At 44.8% G+C, this 17,114-nt stretch overlaps 1 protein-coding gene across 3 annotated transcripts in view; it reads right to left on the reverse strand.

The window, feature by feature from the left end:
* The window catches only part of TMEM131L (transmembrane 131 like), a 186,499-nt gene extending 170,680 nt beyond the window's left edge, over positions 1-15,819 (reverse strand). For 2 of the 3 annotated variants that reach the window (XM_064383805.1, XM_064383804.1), the window contains exons 1-3: positions 15,658-15,819; positions 14,905-14,975; positions 8,231-8,274 (exon numbers count right to left, since the gene is read on the reverse strand). In XM_064383805.1, coding sequence (XP_064239875.1) covers positions 8,231-8,274; positions 14,905-14,975; positions 15,658-15,781 — 239 coding nt within the window. In that variant the 5' untranslated portion in view covers positions 15,782-15,819. The remainder of the gene's footprint in view (positions 1-8,230; positions 8,275-14,904; positions 14,976-15,657) is intronic. The other variant, XM_064383806.1, reaches the window with a different exon arrangement.
* Between the last annotated feature and the right edge of the window lie 1,295 nt (positions 15,820-17,114).

A 17,114-nucleotide genomic window follows, 5' to 3' on the forward strand; every position in this document is an offset into this window, starting at 1 on the left:
GCTACATAGCATTTATTTGTTGCTGTTAGCTTTTTATATACTGTATATATAGAAGGAAGTTGAACATGGATCATACATTCTCCCCAGAGTTCTCCCGTTAGCCTGCAGGTACCACAGAATTACTGTGTCCTGAACTGAGCTCCTGGGCCTCTTGCTGTCCCCAATTCTTATGCCTGCCGTCCCGAGGTGTGGCTGAGTCTTCTTCACGTGGTCTCCTGCCTCCATTCTGCAGCCACCCCATCCTGTTCTTCTCATGCCCGTCTGTCCTACTTCCTTTCCTGTGGTCCCTCTGAAGAACGGCCTTTTATGGACTGCACTACCTTGGAGATGAAGCGCAGGGTCCTGAGCATGGCATGGGTGATGCAGAAGCCCTTTCGGGATTGAAGCCTCCCCAGCCTCTTTCTGGTCACTCACCTGGGCTCTCTCTGTTTTGCCGAAACACTCTTCTCCTCCCCAGCCATCTCCCTCCGCCATGCTGCTTTCCATAGCACCCTGGCACTTATCTTAGCACAAAGCTGTTACTATTCTGTTTGGAAATTGCCTTTCTCAGGGTACCCAAGTTTCTGAGTCTCATGCACCTGTCTTCCTAGCACCTAACATCGTACCTGATACCTGGGTGAAGAGCTGCTGAATGAATGCAAGCTCATGCTTTCACATTTAAACCTTTTAGATTGATTACTTGTTATGTTTTGCATGTCTTCCATGTTCATGCCTGCAAACCATATTTGCCATTGAAACAACAGGACTAGTATTCGTGTTAGAGGCTGTATTTATTTTTATTTTTATTTTTTGAGACAGGGTCTCACTCTGAGGTCAAGCACTGCTCCTGCTAATTTTTGTATTTTTAGTAGAGACAGGGGTTCACTATTTTGGCCAGGCTGGTCTCTCAAGCTCAGGTGATTACCCACCTGATCCTCCCAAAGCGCTAGGATTACAGGTGTGAGCCACCTCGCCCAGCCCAAAACTTCCATTTCTGAATAACAAAGAAAAGTGAGTAGTAGTTCCATTCCCTGTGGAATGGAACTGAGATCCTTCACTGCCAAAAACAGTGAAGAGTTTCCCTAAAGGTTAAGTCGTTCTGGTCTACAATTGTATCTTCCAGTATGTAGCTGAAAGGAGAATGAGATTCTCTTCATGTTCTGCCTCCCCAGATCCACCTTTCACTGGCATTAAACTATTTCAGGAGAACACATTTTGCTGCTGCTACTAATAATCAGATAAAAGTACATTTTAAAAGCAAAAAACCACCAAAAAAAAAAAAAACCTTTCATAGACATTGTACCTAGACAGTATTTATGATTTTTATAACCATTTTTAAAACCTGAAATAATATACTATTCATATGTTGTCAATGCTTAAGCTTTTCCTATTCAAATAAAACTCAAAAAAAGGCTTATCAGAGAGAGATGTACACAGACAGCCAGACATGCTTCCCAGAGTATTCAATTCTAGTAAGAGCTGAAGCCAGTTCCCCTTCGCACTCATAGCTGAATTCCCAAAAACAATCTTTCTTTCTCAGCAAAGGAACAGATTACTGTTGATATTTGAGAATACCCAGGGAAAAATAGAGATGAAGAGGAAAGAGGGAAGAATATCTTTCAAATATTGCTTTTCTGGCTTTCAACCAAATACAATTACATAGCATCCACAGAAGATGAAGGCAGGATAATGTAAACAAAATCTTCAATGAGGCCAATTACCCTGAAAGCTTTCCCAGACTTTGAGGTAACAGGCAAGCTGCTCTAGGAAGCCTGCTGCCCAGAATTAATACTGGGCCCGTTCCAGCCCCACCTTGGGCAGTCTTGCCAGTAAAACAGAGACCTTCTCATTCTTTAGATTGTTTCTGTCCGGTGATAAACGCCAGTGCTTCCTTTACATTTTGGGAACATACTGAGACTGTCTTACAGTCAAATTTGTTTCTCAAGTCCCAAGTTAGTAGTGACACCTCTGTATGGGTTAAGAGACAATGCATTCGTTTTGTGGAATTGATAAATGGTGGTTCTATGACTCCAAATCCACCTGAACATAATTAAGCTGGTATCGTGGGGTAGTTATTAAAATTAAAATCACAAAAAGTGTGAAAAATGTGAAAAAAGATACTAATACCTTCATAAATAAGATTAAGGATAAATGATATTAAAACAGCAGGGCAAACCTAATACTGGATTATAACCCAAAGTATAAATAACCATGAGCCCACAGGATATAAATAAATGAGAACTGACAAATCTCCCATACAGAATTTCACATACTTTGTGTCAGTGATGGCCAAGTGCGATGGCTCACGCCTGTAATCCCAGCACTTTGGAAAGGAGGCCAAGGCTCGCAGATCACCTGAGGTCGACAGTTCAAGACCAGCCTGATCAACACAAAGAAACACTGTCTCTACTAAAAATACAAAATTAGCTGGGCGTGGTGGTACATGCCTGTAATCCCAGCTACTTGGGAGGCTGAGGCAGGAGAATCGCTTGAATCTGGGAGGCAGAGGTTGCGGTGAGCTGAGATCACACCACTGCACTCCAGCCTGGGCAACAAGAGCGACACTCCATCTCAAAAAAAAAAAAAAAAAAATCTGTATTGGTGAAGCTCAACTTCACTTAATGATTTCCTCCAAAAAGGATATTAGGGAAAAAAACTAGTGAAATCTGTGGAGTTTAGCTCATAGTAAGGTACTAATGTTGGTTTCTCAGTGACAAATGTACCACAGTAATATAAGACATTAACATTAGGGTTAACTGGGTGAAGAGTACAAAGGAAGTCTCTGTAGTATCTCTGTAACTTTTCCATAAATTTAAATCTACTCTAAAGCACAAGTTTTATTTTTAAAGTAGCAAGAAATTAGATAGGTTTTGGGGAAGTTACAAAATTAAGAAAGTAGAAGGGAAATGAATAGTAAGTACACAGGTGACTAATTTACCAATCACAGAACATTACATTTACAGAGATAATTCTTGGAGAGAGCTTCAGAATCTGCATTTTCAAAAAATGGACACAAAGGTTTTTAAAAGAAGCATCCCACCCACATCATGATCATTTATTTACATATGAGAAACAGACCTCAACCCCAAAAAGCCAAAAGAAACAAAGAGGCTTGCAAGTCAAGTTTTTAAAAAATAGAGGTACGGCCGGGCACAGTGGCTCACACCTGTAATCCCAGCACTTTGGGAGGCCAAGGCAGGCGCATCACGAGGTCAGCGCATCATGAGGTCGGGAGTTCGGCCTGACCAATATGGTAAAACCCCATCTCTACTAAAAAATACAAACATCAGCTGGGCATGGTGGCACGTGCCTGTAATCCCAGCTACTTGGGAGGTTGAGCAGAAGAATCGCTTGAACCTGGGAGGTGGAGGTTGCAGTGAGCCAAGATCACACCACTGCACTCCAGCCTGGGCAACAGAGTGAGACTCCATCTCAAAAAAAAAAAAAAAAAAAAAGAGGTAAAATAGCAAAATACTATAATATTTAATATCAGGAAGAGAAACATATAAATCAAGGTTGATCAGACTGTGAACTATGATGCATTGAATTTTAAAATGAACCCAGGCGAGCTCCAATAGGAGACTGGAGGTTGATGGTTAAAGGCACTTCTTTTGGGAAGACAAAATGTTCTGCTAAAATTGATTGTAGTAATGGTTATACAACTCAGAATATGCCGAAAACCAACTGTGCACTTCAGATGGGTGAATCGGATGGTATGCGAACAACATCTCAATAAAGCTATTACAAAAAATAAAGCCAGTAAGTAATGAAGGAAAATGCAACAGAAAATAGAATATATTGCAGGCAACAAGAATGAGTACTATTTTCTGAAACTTTAATTCATTTCTATAAATAAATAAGTACATAGATTATACACATATATATATTCATACATCCATATGTATACCTGTAAGTATACAGTCATGATGCAAAATTAATTTTTTTACATAAGTCATCATCAAAAAGAACACTATTCTCCCTCATTCCCACATCTTTCATTTTGATAATGTGATGCTATGTGAAAAGACCAATAAGGATAAAATCTACACATAACTTAAAGTTTGATTTAAAAAAAAATTGGCAAAAAGAAACTAGTTATAAATAGAGAGAATGGAGAGAAACGCATCTACAAAAGAAAACAAATACAAAGGCACATGCAACACAGCTCTCGATGGGCTGCGCACACTCACACCTGGGTCTGCAGCCCAGGCCTCCGAGCTCCAGAGTGGTATCAACTGCCTACCTGCCCTCTCCCCCAGGCCTCTGAGCTCCAGAGTGGTATCAACTGCCTACCTGCCCTCTCCCCCAGGCCTCCGAGCTCCAGAGTGGTATCAATTGCCTACCTGCCCTCTCCCCCAGGCCTCCGAGCTCCAGAGTGGTATCAACTGCCTACCTGCCCTCTCCCCGTGGACGTGTCATATCAAGTCTGAGATTCCTAGGAGACAACCAAACACAGTTCCTGATTCCTTCCCACTAAATCCTTTCCCGGCACAGTCATCACCATCTCTCCAGACATTTAAGCCAAAATCTAGATGCTCTCTCTCCATGATTTCTCTTTCCCTCACACTCCACAACAGATTCAACAAGCAATGGATTTGTCCCACCTCAAAAACATATCTCAAAACTTTCCATTTCCTCCATCTACTACCAACCCCCAACTCTGATATCAACATTCCTCAACTTTTCTTGCTCCTATGCACCCAAAAAGGATGTTTGTGTCACATGTAAAATTGTAGGAGCTTAACAGCTGTAAAAATGTAATTTCTGCCACACTGTACATATTGGCATTTTTAATAAAACTCACAATCCCGTTTTAAAATATATTCAATGGAATCTAAATACCACTGAAATGATATCTACCATTATCCATTTTTTAAAATACAAAAATAAACTCTTTATGGCTGGATATTTTATGTGGTTCCTTTTCCTCCATGAACTCATTTCTATTCCATGTCACCCAAGGAATTTTAACTGAATATGTATTTATGTTCAAAGCCTTCTGCTACAAGACTATAAATATAAATTGAAATTTCAGGTTTTAAAAAAAAATTTTCCCATGACCATAAGGTCTAAATATTATTTTTCTTTTCTTCTGAATTAAGTTATCAATACAGGCCAGGCATGGTGACTCACGCCTGTAATCCCAGCACTCTGAGAGGCCGAGGTGGGTGTATAACCTGAGGTTAGGAGTTCAAGACCAGCCTGGCCAACATGGTGAAACCTCATCTCTACTAAAAATACAAAAATTAGCCGGGTGTGGTGGTGTGCACCTCCAATCCCAGCTACTGAGGAAGCTGAGGCAGGAAAATCACTTGAACCCAGGAGGGGGAGGTTGCAATGAGCCAAGATCACTCTACTCCGCTCCAGCCTGGGCAACAGAGTGAGACTCTGTTTTAAAAAAAAAAAAAAAAAAAAGCCGGGGGCGGTGGCTCAAGCCTGTAATCATAGCACTTTGGGAGGCCGAGGCGGGTATATCACGAGGTCAAGAGATCAAGACCATCCTGGTCAACATGGTGAAACCCTGTCTCTACTAAAAATACAAAAAATTAGCTGGGCATGGTGGCGCGTGCCTGTAATCCCAGCTACTCAGGAGGCTGAGGCAGGAGAATTGCCTGAACCCAGGAGGTGGAGGTTGCGGTGAGCCGAGATCGCGCCATCGCACTCCAGCCTGGGTAACGAGAGTGAAACTCTGTCTCAAAAAAAAAAAAAAAAGTTATCAATACAATTTATATTAGTACAGTCGGATCCCTGAGGGATTGGTTCCAGGACCTCTCAAGAATATCAAATTCTGAAGATGCTCAAGTCCCTGATATAAAATGAAGATATCAAGTCCCTGATATACAGCATTTGCATATAACCTATGCACATCGTCCTATATACTTTGAATCATCTCTAGATTACTAATAATACCTAATACAATGTGAATGCTAGCTAAATAGTTTTTATACTGTATTGTATAGGAAATAATGACAAGAAAAATTCTGTACATATTCAGTACAGACACATTTTTATTCTGAATATTTTCAATCCGCAGTTTGTTGAATCCACCGATGCGGAAGTCACGGATACAGAGGGCCAACTGCACACAATTGATCAATAAATTTCACAAATTTTGATAGGAAATTAAACATAGAAAGTAAAATCTTACTGAAAATGCATCCTTTAATGAGACGATCAGAGCTGTTTTCCCACCAACTGGTTCATGTGAACATTATTTACCACTAGAATGAGATAGGTTTATTACCAACTTAATCCTTTCCTCTTATCTTTTTTTTTTTTTTTTTTTTTTTTTTTTGAGACGGAGTTTCGCTCTTGTTACCCAGGCTGGAGTGCAATGGCGCGATCTCGGCTCACCGCAACCTCCGCCTCCTGGGTTCAGGCAATTCTCCTGCCTCAGCCTCCCGAGTAGCTGGGATTACAGGCAAGCGCCACCATGCCCAGCTAATTTTTTGTATTTTTAGTAGAGACGGGGTTTCACCGTGTTGGCCAGGATGGTCTCGATCTCTTGACCTCATGATCCACCCGCCTCGGCCTCCCAAAGTGCTGGGATTACAGGCGTGAGCCACCGTGCCCGGCCCCCTCTTATCTTTTTTTAAAATGTCAGTACTGAAAAAGCTTGTTCACATAAACAGATGTGTATGGAAATAGCTTTGTTACGGCACTGCCCTATATTCTCAAAAATACCTCAGTGTTTCTTCTAAAAATCACACAGTGAGCTATCATTAAAAAATCACTTGAATCATCTATCAGTTGCCAATTTCACTGGGTCCTCCCTCAATTTTACTAGAAGCAACGATCTGAAAACCACCAAAGTTCCTAAAGAATATGTCATCTAATCAGAGTGAATCACTTTTTCCTAACACCTATATTTCAAATTGTCCCTTTGCCCAAGATGAAGCCAACAGCAGGACTGGGGCTGGGTGAAAGAAACAGCTTTCTTTTGTAAAGTGGAGAAATGAGATTGTGAAAGCAGAGGTAGAAAATGGTAACTTACAACTAAGAAGGATCCATTTTAACAGATATATAGACCCTGGGGATCTGGAAGCCTATTCCTTGCAAGTTATCCTCCTGCTTATACACCACTTAGAGTGTCTTCGTGTACCTCCAAAGGATCCAGTTTGACAACTGACCAAGACTGCCCCATGACCAAGATATTCTCTTAAAAATGGAATTCACAGGGCCAAGCGCAATGGCTCACGCCTGTAATCCCAGCACTATGGGAGGCCAAGGCGGGCAGATCACTTGAGGTCAGGAGCTGGAGGCCAGTCTGGCCAACATGGTGAAACCTCATTGCTACTAAAAGCACAAAAATTAGACAGGCGTGGTGGCACATGCCTGTAATCCCAGCTACTTGGGAGGCTGAGGCATAAGAATCTCTTGAACCTGGGAGGTGGAGGTTGCAGTGAGCCTAGATCATACCACCGCACGCCAGCCTGGGTGGCAGAGTAAGACTGTCTCAAAAAAAAAAAAATAATATATATATATATACATATAATATATATATAGATAATTCATGTTTTTTGATTTGCTAGTTCCCTGCTTAAAATCCTTTAACAATTCATACCACACTTAAAAGTGAAATCCAAATTCCTTCCTGTATCTTCTAAAGTCCTCATCTCACCATCCTACAAACCACACTGGCCTTCTCCAAGTTCCTGGATTGCTGGCAGGGCTTCCAGCCTTAGGGCCTTTGCACTTCCATTCCCTCTGACCAAAGCACTGTTCCCATAGCTGTGTGGCTGCTCCTGTTAGCTCCAGGCTTCAGCTGGAATGTCACCTCCTAAAAGGAGCCTTACCTGATCACCCTATCCACCTCACTATTCTCTACCACAGGAAACTAATTCTTGATAGCTCTTGTCATTAGCACGATTATCTTCTTTAGAGTAATGTCTTACTTGCCCACTAGACAAAACAGAGGTCATGTTTGTGTTTCATGTTCAGCACCCAGAACGGTGCCTGGCACTCAACAGATGTTTCTAAACAAGAGGGAGGGCACAAGCACGTCAGGGAAAAAGTGAAATTAGTGAGTGTCGAGGGAGGGGGTGTTTCTAACCGCTTTCTGTACAACCTTATATAAAAACAAAGTCATATTAATTTATTAGAGGGTATAGATACGACAAACGCAAACAAGAAAGGTGTATTACAGGTAATATTAAACATATAAACATGGACATATACCAAGACTTCAGAGAGCACCCAAAGTGGGCAGGAACACTCAGCATACAAGTTTCCACCCCCATGTTTTCCTTACCTCTGTTCTTGAGAAGCCTCCTCCAGACCATCTTCAGAATCACCCTATTGAAAAAGAACATGTATTAACCGCTGTTTCTTTATTCTTCTTTCTTTTTTTTTTTTTTTTTTTTTTTGAGACGAAGTCTCGCTCTGTCACCCAGGCCGGAATGCTATGGCACGGTCTCAGCTCACTGCAACCTCCACCTCCTGGGTTTATGTGATTCTCCTGCCTCAGCCTCCCGAGTAGCTGGGACTACAGGCATGTGCCACTATGCACGGCTAATTTTTGTATTTTTAGTAGGGACAGGGTTTCACTATGTTGATCAGGCTGGTCTCGAACTCTTGACCTTGTGATCCACCCACCTCAGCCTCCCAAAGTGCTGGGATTACAGGTATGAGCCACTGTGCCCAGCCACGCCTGGGCAAATCTTATAGTCACCTTGCACTGCTCTTCCCCTTCACCTCCTACCAGAAAGACCTACCCACCCATAGGAAACCCAGTTCCGACCTGTCCTTTCTTCCAGCACAGCAGCCCACAAAGAAGACAAATACGGCTTTCTCCTCTGCCTGCAGACTGCTGCTCCCAACCATCCTGTGCACCACCGCACTCTGTGCAGCACAGACCAATCTCACATCACTCACTCCTTACCGCCCACACAGTAAGGACACAGCACTCAATGTCATCATATCAGTTCCTGCTCAAGAACCTACAATGGCTCCCTCCAACCGGTCAGATGCACACCAAGCTCTTCAACACAGCATGCAGCCCCGTCCCACGAAGCCCCTGACACACCCACCCCTACCTCTACAATCACCCTGAGGCAGGCACCTTGGGCTCCAATTTAAAATGTCCAAGGGAAAACAATGAAATTCACTGTCTACCAGGTATGGCTCTGGGCTAGGCCCCAGGCACACATTTGCTGCTGCAGATTTCTAAGGCCTCCTTCGTCCCTCAGCCTTAGCTGACCTCTCCGATGCAAGGTGCCTCTTCTCTCAGTTCCTGTATTTCGGCACTTGACTGTGATCCCAGGGTATTACCAGCCTGACCTTGCCAACAACAAAGGGCAGGGACAAAAGCATGTCATTCCCCCGCTCCCTCTTAGGAAGTGCCTCAGGGCCTTTGCACTGGCTGTTCTCTCTCACCACTGACTCAAATAATGCCTTTTCAGAGTGGCCGACTTTGACCTCTTAAAGTCGCAACACACATCATCACCCCACATTGCCACCACACAACATAACATGTATGCCCTTCGAAAAGACTAAATTACTTACAATGTATTCTCTGTCTTGTTTACTATCTATCTCTATGCTTCCATTTAGACTGCAAGCATCACAAGGGCAGGAGCTTCTTCTTTTTTGTCTATCGTAACATCCCTGGCACCTAAAGCAATGCTTGGCCCCCTAGTACGTGCTCAATAAACATCTGCAGACCTGAGTACCAGCTGTTTCTTAACTACACATGGATATGACTATTATGGGAACTTCACTAAGCAACTTTTTCTAACTCAAAATAGAACGTGACATTCTTTCCCTCAGACATAGAAACTTTACCACCATAATAGTGCTTTTCTGGTTAAACTGTATGAAGCTCACACAACATCCATAATGGCTAAAAACTTGGGCTCTGTAGCTAAACACTTCCTGGCTTTCCATCCCAGCACTGTCACTTTCTTATTACCTTGGGCCAAGTAATTTCACTGCTCTGTGCCTCAATTTCCTCACCTGTAAACTTCACAGTCTTTAGTGTGTTAATGAGCTATACTCACAAAGCACTTAAATAACACCAGCAGTACCCAACCCATGTTAGTTATTATTTTTTTAATGTTGATAGTAGAAATTGATTAAGCCAAAAATAATCTCAATAATAAAAAAGATTACCAAATACTGGTCAATGATTCACTGGAGCAAGATGATGTTACATAACACAGTACCTGCGATAACGAAAACTCAGACTCTCAGTGTATCATTTCCTGTTTCAACTTTCTACCAATTTCCGTTATGTACACCCTCTGACTTAAGATGGGGGAAAATAAACTTGATATTTTTAAAGGCAGATTCTTTCTTATTCATCACTGTATCTCTGGGGAACTAACTGGGCCCGCCCCAAGGCCCATCTTTGCTAAATGAACAAATAAGGCCAGGAGAGCACTGGGTCTGCCCAGTCCTGCCCAGCACCAACATGAGTCTGTATCAGGTAACAGTGGCTCCTACTCAGCACCTGTCTCTGGTTCCCAAACCTGCTAACCAAGGGGCATCAGGATTGAGCCTTCTCTTCTCAGAGAAGTCTGAATGGATTGAAAGAACAGATTCTAAACAGCCCTTCTTTTTTTGAGGGGGGACAGAGTCTTGTTCTATCACCCAGGCTGGAGTGCAGTGGAGTGATCTTTGCTCACTGCAACCTCCGCTTCCCAGGTTCATGTGATTCTCCTGCCTCAGCCTCCTGAGTAGCTGGGACTACAGGCACCTACCACCACACCCAGCTAATTTTTTCTATTTTTAGTAGAGACGGGGTTTCACCGTGTTGGCCAGGATGATTTCGATCTCCTGACCTTGTGATCCGTCCACCTCGGCCTCCCAAAGTGCTGGGATTACCGGTGTGAGCCACCGTGCCCAGCCTAGGCTGCCCTTCTTGCAGCTAGAACTGATTTTTTTTTAATGTGATTGTCAAATAACACTAGGAAATAAACATTTTAAGGGATTCCAACTGTTACCTGCAGACTTAGCCAACCTCATAAATAGGGGAACTAGGCAAGACACTGACAACTGCCCCTCCTCCACTAGGAAGACTTCATGGGCAGTATGAATGTCTACTGTAAGCAGGACACTGTGGCCACAGCAGGGCAGCAAGCCTTAGCAGCCCAGACCGTCAAAGGAGAACCCAGTTAAGACAACAAGGCATGCACAAGACAAAGGAGGAAAACGAAGACACTACGGGAATCTCAAAGAGGGAGAAACTATGACAATGCCCCTGCAGGGCAGGAGTCAGGAAGGACAGGCCCTGAATGAACCACGCGGCTGCTACATTCATTAATTCAACAGATATGAGCTGGACATGCGTGGCCAACGGTCCGGCTGGAACGGGTGTCCCAGAGGACTGACACGGAAGGCCCTGCAGGGCAGAGCAGGTCAGGTGGACATCACCTATGTGTGGATCACACAGAATCGCAGTTTCTGACTTGGACGGCAAAGTAAGAAGGTACACAAAGCCATACACTGCACACACGAAATTACTTCTTGAAAATAAGCTAATGAAACACCTCTTTGGTTTCCACACCATCACCACTTTGGATTCAGTGTGTTGAAGTATAGTTGAAGTCTAGCCCAAGCAGAAGAAAATCTCTGTAAATCTCAGAATAAAATCACATATATTTTTCCTCCTTCCTCTCACAATCACCATGCATAAATAGCTTGTATGTTCCCACACCAAATGATTTTACAACGTGAGAGTATATAACAAAAATATATGAGTAATACAACTTATCTATACAATCATAGAGCACACAACAGTACTGAGTTATCTGTACTATTCAGCCCTTTCAAAGCAAGAAGCCGTTCATGTTCTCCAATGACCAAGTCTACCAGTCAGCTCAGAGACCACCAAAATAACAGGTAACCTACAGCAGGTGCTCACTAAGTTCCAAGCAGTTAATTCTCTCAAAATCTTCTGCAATCAGCACCATCATTCCCCAGACTTTGCAGATGAGAAAACAGGACAAACAGGTGAATTTATAGACCTAAAAAGAGATAGGGCTGGGATTCAAACCCAGGAGACCTGGACAGAGGTTCTGCCAGTTGACAACAATTCAATTGTTGTATCTGGTATTACTAATGATAAGTTAGGAAGTTCTTGATCACTGAGAGACTCATCATTAAAAGAAAAAAAAAAAAGAACTAATCAACAGGAGACATGTCCAAAATAAATAACTATACAAACAGTGTTGGCAAACATGTTAGTATTTTTTTTTTTTTTGAGATGGAGTTTCACTCTTGTTATCCAGGCTGGAGTGCAATGGTGCGATCTCAGCTCACTGCAACCTCCGCCTCCTGGGTTCAAGCGATTCTCCTGCCTCAGCCTCCCAAGTAGCTGGGATTACAAGCATGCGCCACCACACCCGGCTAATTTTGTATTTTTAGTAGAGATGGGGTTTCTCCATGTTGGTCAGGCTGGTCTAGAACTCCTGACCTCAGGTGATCCACCCCCCCTCAGCCTTCCAAAGTGCTGGGATTACAGGCGTGAGCCACTGGCCCAACCAGTATTTTCTTTATTTAACGCCACATCCTCTAAAGTTCCTATTTCATCTACTACTGACAAATCTTAGCCTCTGAAGCCATCTTTAAGTCTTCCTGCATGAAAGAAACCCAATGTACTAGTTAATTAAATAGAAACTCTCAAATTTAAATAACATCTATAAATATTCTCTTTTCAACAGACTCCATTTGACACACATGAGGGAATTTTTACTGAAAAAATTCAAAATACTTTGAAAATAATTCCTTTAAAATAACTTTCTTCAAAACTCTCTGCAGCTTATGAGATACATATAGATATACACACATACACACATGTGGATGTGCTTATGAGATACACATACATATACACATGTGCTTGACATGCGTATCTATATGTATCTCACAAGCACGTGTGTGTATAAGTGTGTGTATCTCCCTCACCCTTGGCCCAGGTATAAGCAGGGCAAGATAGTTTCTAAAAGGTATACATATAGACAGGGATGAAGTATTGAGAAAATTATTTTGAATACCAGTTTCACTTTCATTATAGCTTTGATTAAAATAGCTAAGCTATAAATGCCTCTATAGTAAGTATCCCAGACAAACAGCTTCTGAATTCTGACATCTCTTACCAAAACAAATTGTATTTACATATAAATAAAACCAGAAATTAAAAATTGTAGTAACTTTTGAGCCTACAAATAAAATGAATCATATCATAAGCCTGAGCTTATGATCTCTGAGCACACCTACTAAATCTTCAGCTAACGCTCTAAGAAATGAGACTCTATAATACTAGACTCAATCGTCTATAATTTACTTTCCCTTTAGTCTGGGTTGGCTTCCAATACCGGCCAGTAAGAAGTGGAAACTACAATTGAGCAAAAATGCAAATACGTATACATAGATACAAACCAGTGCTTCTCCACCCGGGCAATTTTGCTCCCCAGGGACATCTAGCAACGTCTGGAAACATTTTTAGTTGTCAAAGTCAGGAGGGGGGTGGGGGAGAGGGGGAAGCAGTAGAGAGTGTCACTGGCATCTAGTGGGTAGAGGCAAGGCATGCTAACTGCTCAGCATCTCACAGTGCACAGGACAGCCCCACAACAAAACTCTCTAGCCCAAAATGTGACCAGTGCCACTGCTGAACAACTCTGATATACACAAACATAATTATTTTTTAAATAAATACATCAAGTTAAATGTGGTTCTCGCAGTAGGAATATGAAGGATTTCTATTTTGTTCTTTTTCTATAACTTCCAAACCTTCAAAAACACACATGTATATTTAACATAAGGAAAATAAAATCCATTTGGGAATAAACTTTTTAGGAGAAGGAAAAACTATCTGCACCTCATCCTGATGGGGCCTTTTCTCAAAAGCCGGTCTCATTCAGGCGGCTGGCCTTCAAGGAGGGTCCAGGAAAATTCTCTAAAATCACCTCTCTGCCTTGAAGCTGTTATTCATTAGCCCTGGTCAAAATGAATATTCCAAATATCTCAAAACCAGCACTCTGAATGTTTCACATAAGAGGCAGAAAACTGAAATGTAAAACTGGACGGCCTCTCCAGTAAAGTTATAGCTAGACATCCTGTTTTTCTGAACAGCCACGAGACACAACACTGAATTAAGTGCTTCCCAACGTGGGAAGTAATGAACATCTTAAAAAGTACTGCACACAAGCTGAATATTCCCTTATAATTCAAACCATCTCCACCCAAAAAATGCATCTTGGATCACTACTGTTGCCGGTGAAAGGTAGACAATAATATTATATTTAAATGGGCACTTCACAGTCAATGGGAATTTCTTGTAAAACTTAAAGACAAAAGCTTTCCAGTACTGTATCTGTTGCAGCAGTAAACCCTATATGATGCTACAGCTTCCCAATAAAATGTCAGTAATTATTTTTCTACATGCAATCATCATATCATCACATAGAGAAAAAAACCTGAAATTCAAGTTCTTAAGTGGGTGTATTTTAACAGGAATTAGCACATTTGGAGAAAATCCAAGATGACTATCCTTTAAAGTCACATCTCCATCCCAAAGCTATTTAACACTAATGGCAAATACCATTCTAACATTTATGAAATCAATACTCCTGTTGTCCTCAACCCCCCAGCCACTTGCCATCCACACAGCACCAGCTCACTTAAAAGAACAGTGTGCACCGAGGACACACGCTGCCGGGCAGACCGCTGGCCGCCTCCCTGCTGAGATGGCCTGGGTTCCCACCTTCTGAACTTGGGGCTAGCCTGACTCACGCCCTGTCACATGGCGTGGGAGGAGCCGGGAAGGCCACCGTTGCCAGGTGTTCAGGCTCGGCCCCTAACGTTTATTTGCCTTGCAAAGTGGCCGGAGCGCCTGTGCCACTGGGACGGGGGTGGGGGAGACTGGCGGCCTCCCAGCCTCTCCTCCCTCACACACTCACAGCCACTCTGTCACCTGGTCGTCCTCACCTGAGTGGGCAGTAGGAGTTCCCCTTCTTCTGCCTGCCACAGCTCCACCACGTTTGGCAAAGGCTCAATCGCTGCAAGAACACCAAAAAATACACCATGTTTTTAATGCACGCTAAAGAAAGCTTCCTGTTTCCCCTGTCGTCCCTCCGTGCCACTCGCCTCACCAAAACACGAGTCTCTTTTTCCTCCTAGGAGCAGAGGCCATCGGAGGGGCGAGCTGAGGATAAAAACACAATGGGCGGGGTGTGAGCCGCCGGCCCCTGGGACGCGAAGGCGACAGCCTGCAGGCTCGGGGTGCTCGTGCTGGCGGGAGACGAAATGGAGGTGAAGACACCCCACGGGGCACTCCGGGCTCCGCAGTCCGAGCATCTGGATGGTGGACCACGGGCGGCCAGGCTCGGGGGAACAAAGCTGCAGGAAGCCGGGCCGCGGCGGGGCACCCGCGCGCGCCACACAAAGCGGGGGCTGCGCCCGGGGCGCAGGGGCCGGCGCACAAAGGCTCCAGGGCGCGAGCGGCTAGCGGTCCCCAAGACCTGCGACCGCCCAGCTCTCCAGCTGCACGGAGTAGCGGGGCGCGGGAGGGGACACTGTGGTCGGAAAATGTTATCAGCGGAGAATTGCAACAGCTTTCCTTCCTCCTCCTGCCCCTTTCCCTTTCCTCCCCTCGCCCTCTTATAGATTTCAGCAGTTCCCTAAAAGAAAGAGCGGGGGCGGGGTGGAGAGGCAGAGCGAGCCCAGCGGCGCAAGGCTGACCTTGTCCCTGAGCCCCTCCCGGGCGACAGCAGGGCAGCAGGACCTGGAAGACGCCCAGCAGGAGGTTCACGGCCGCGGCGGTGCGGCAGTAGCAGCCGGGCTGCGGGCGTCGGAGCCCCGCCATGCTGGTGCTCGCGCTCCTCTCCGGTGCTTGCCGCGCTCGCCACTAGCTCGCTGGCGCCCCAGCTGCCTCGCCCCGGGCCCGCCCCCGCGCCGCCCCGCCCCGCCCCGCGCCGCACCCCCCACCGCCCGCCGCCCGCCGCCCGCCGCCGCAGCTGCTGCAGCTACAGCCCCGGGCGCGCCGCTCGCTCGGAGCGCGTGTGCGCCGCAGATAGGGAGGGACGGAACGCGGCGGGGTGCGGGGGAAAGTGGACAATGCGAATGCGGCGGCTGCGGGCGCCCAGCCCCGGCGCAGAGCACATGGCTGTGGGCCGGCTCCGCAGCGCGGACTCGGCGAGGCCGGGGCGCTTTTCTCGGCTCAGACCAGGTCGCTTAGAGCTGTCCGCGGGGAATAGCGGCCCACTTTTGCCAAGTGCGTTTTCATGAACTTTCTGGGGGTTGCTGCTTTGTTGAGGCGCTCGGGCCACGGTCTAGAGATTACCCTCGAGGGAAGAGGTGGCGGTGGAGGTGAGAACCCAGGAGTCGCCAAGCCAGAGGCCTTGGGCACAGGATATTAGTGGAAATAATGCAGTGGTTGTCAGGAAACGCGAGTGCAGCCACATGGCCACTGCCAGTTATGCAGCGAGGATATCCGGTGGCTGCAAAGTCTGTAATTAGAATAAAAAGAGCTCTCCCAAAACCCGAGAGGCTGACCTCAGCGCCGCGTGGCGGTAGTGCGCCCGGCACCCTCCGTGGACGCGGTCCAGGTCATGACAGGTGGGAAAGACTCTTCCTACGGGATTTATAGCTTCAAAAACTCTGCAAATACTCCCTTTTGGAATCATATTGCAAAATTCAGCCAGCCTTTCCTGAAATATGGTTGGGGTCGAGGACGTGGTCAGTTCCCTGTTTCTAACATTAGGATGATGGAAGTAATAAGTGGACATATATTTCCTAGCTCCAGGTTTCGATGCCTATAACCAACAAGTCCAAAATCTGGCATCTCTTTAAGGTAAAGGCATCTGCCTTTACCAGTGATGCCACAAACAAGGGCTTATTCAGAAATAAATTTGCATAACCTAGAGGTATGGGCAATCTTACGATTTTTTAAAGTTAACTTACTGCTCGCACTGTAGCTTGTATGAAGGTCAGAGAATATGAACAATACAGTATGAAGAGGGGACATGATGGGACACACCTGTTTACCTTGATCTTCTGTTTAATTGCTTCTGGTGCCTTACAAGCCAGACTATGGAAAACCAGTGCTTGCAAAGCAGACGCACGCCTGAGGACAAAATGAAGTCTAGGTCCTCTGTCCTAAAGACGTAATACTATTTAACCAAACAAGGTTAAATAGT

The sequence above is a fragment of the Aotus nancymaae genome, unplaced genomic scaffold (assembly GCF_030222135.1).
Source record: "Aotus nancymaae isolate 86718 unplaced genomic scaffold, 86718_ANA_hifiasm-v0.15.2.pri h1tg000033l, whole genome shotgun sequence".
NCBI classification, from domain to species: Eukaryota; Metazoa; Chordata; class Mammalia; order Primates; family Aotidae; genus Aotus; species Aotus nancymaae.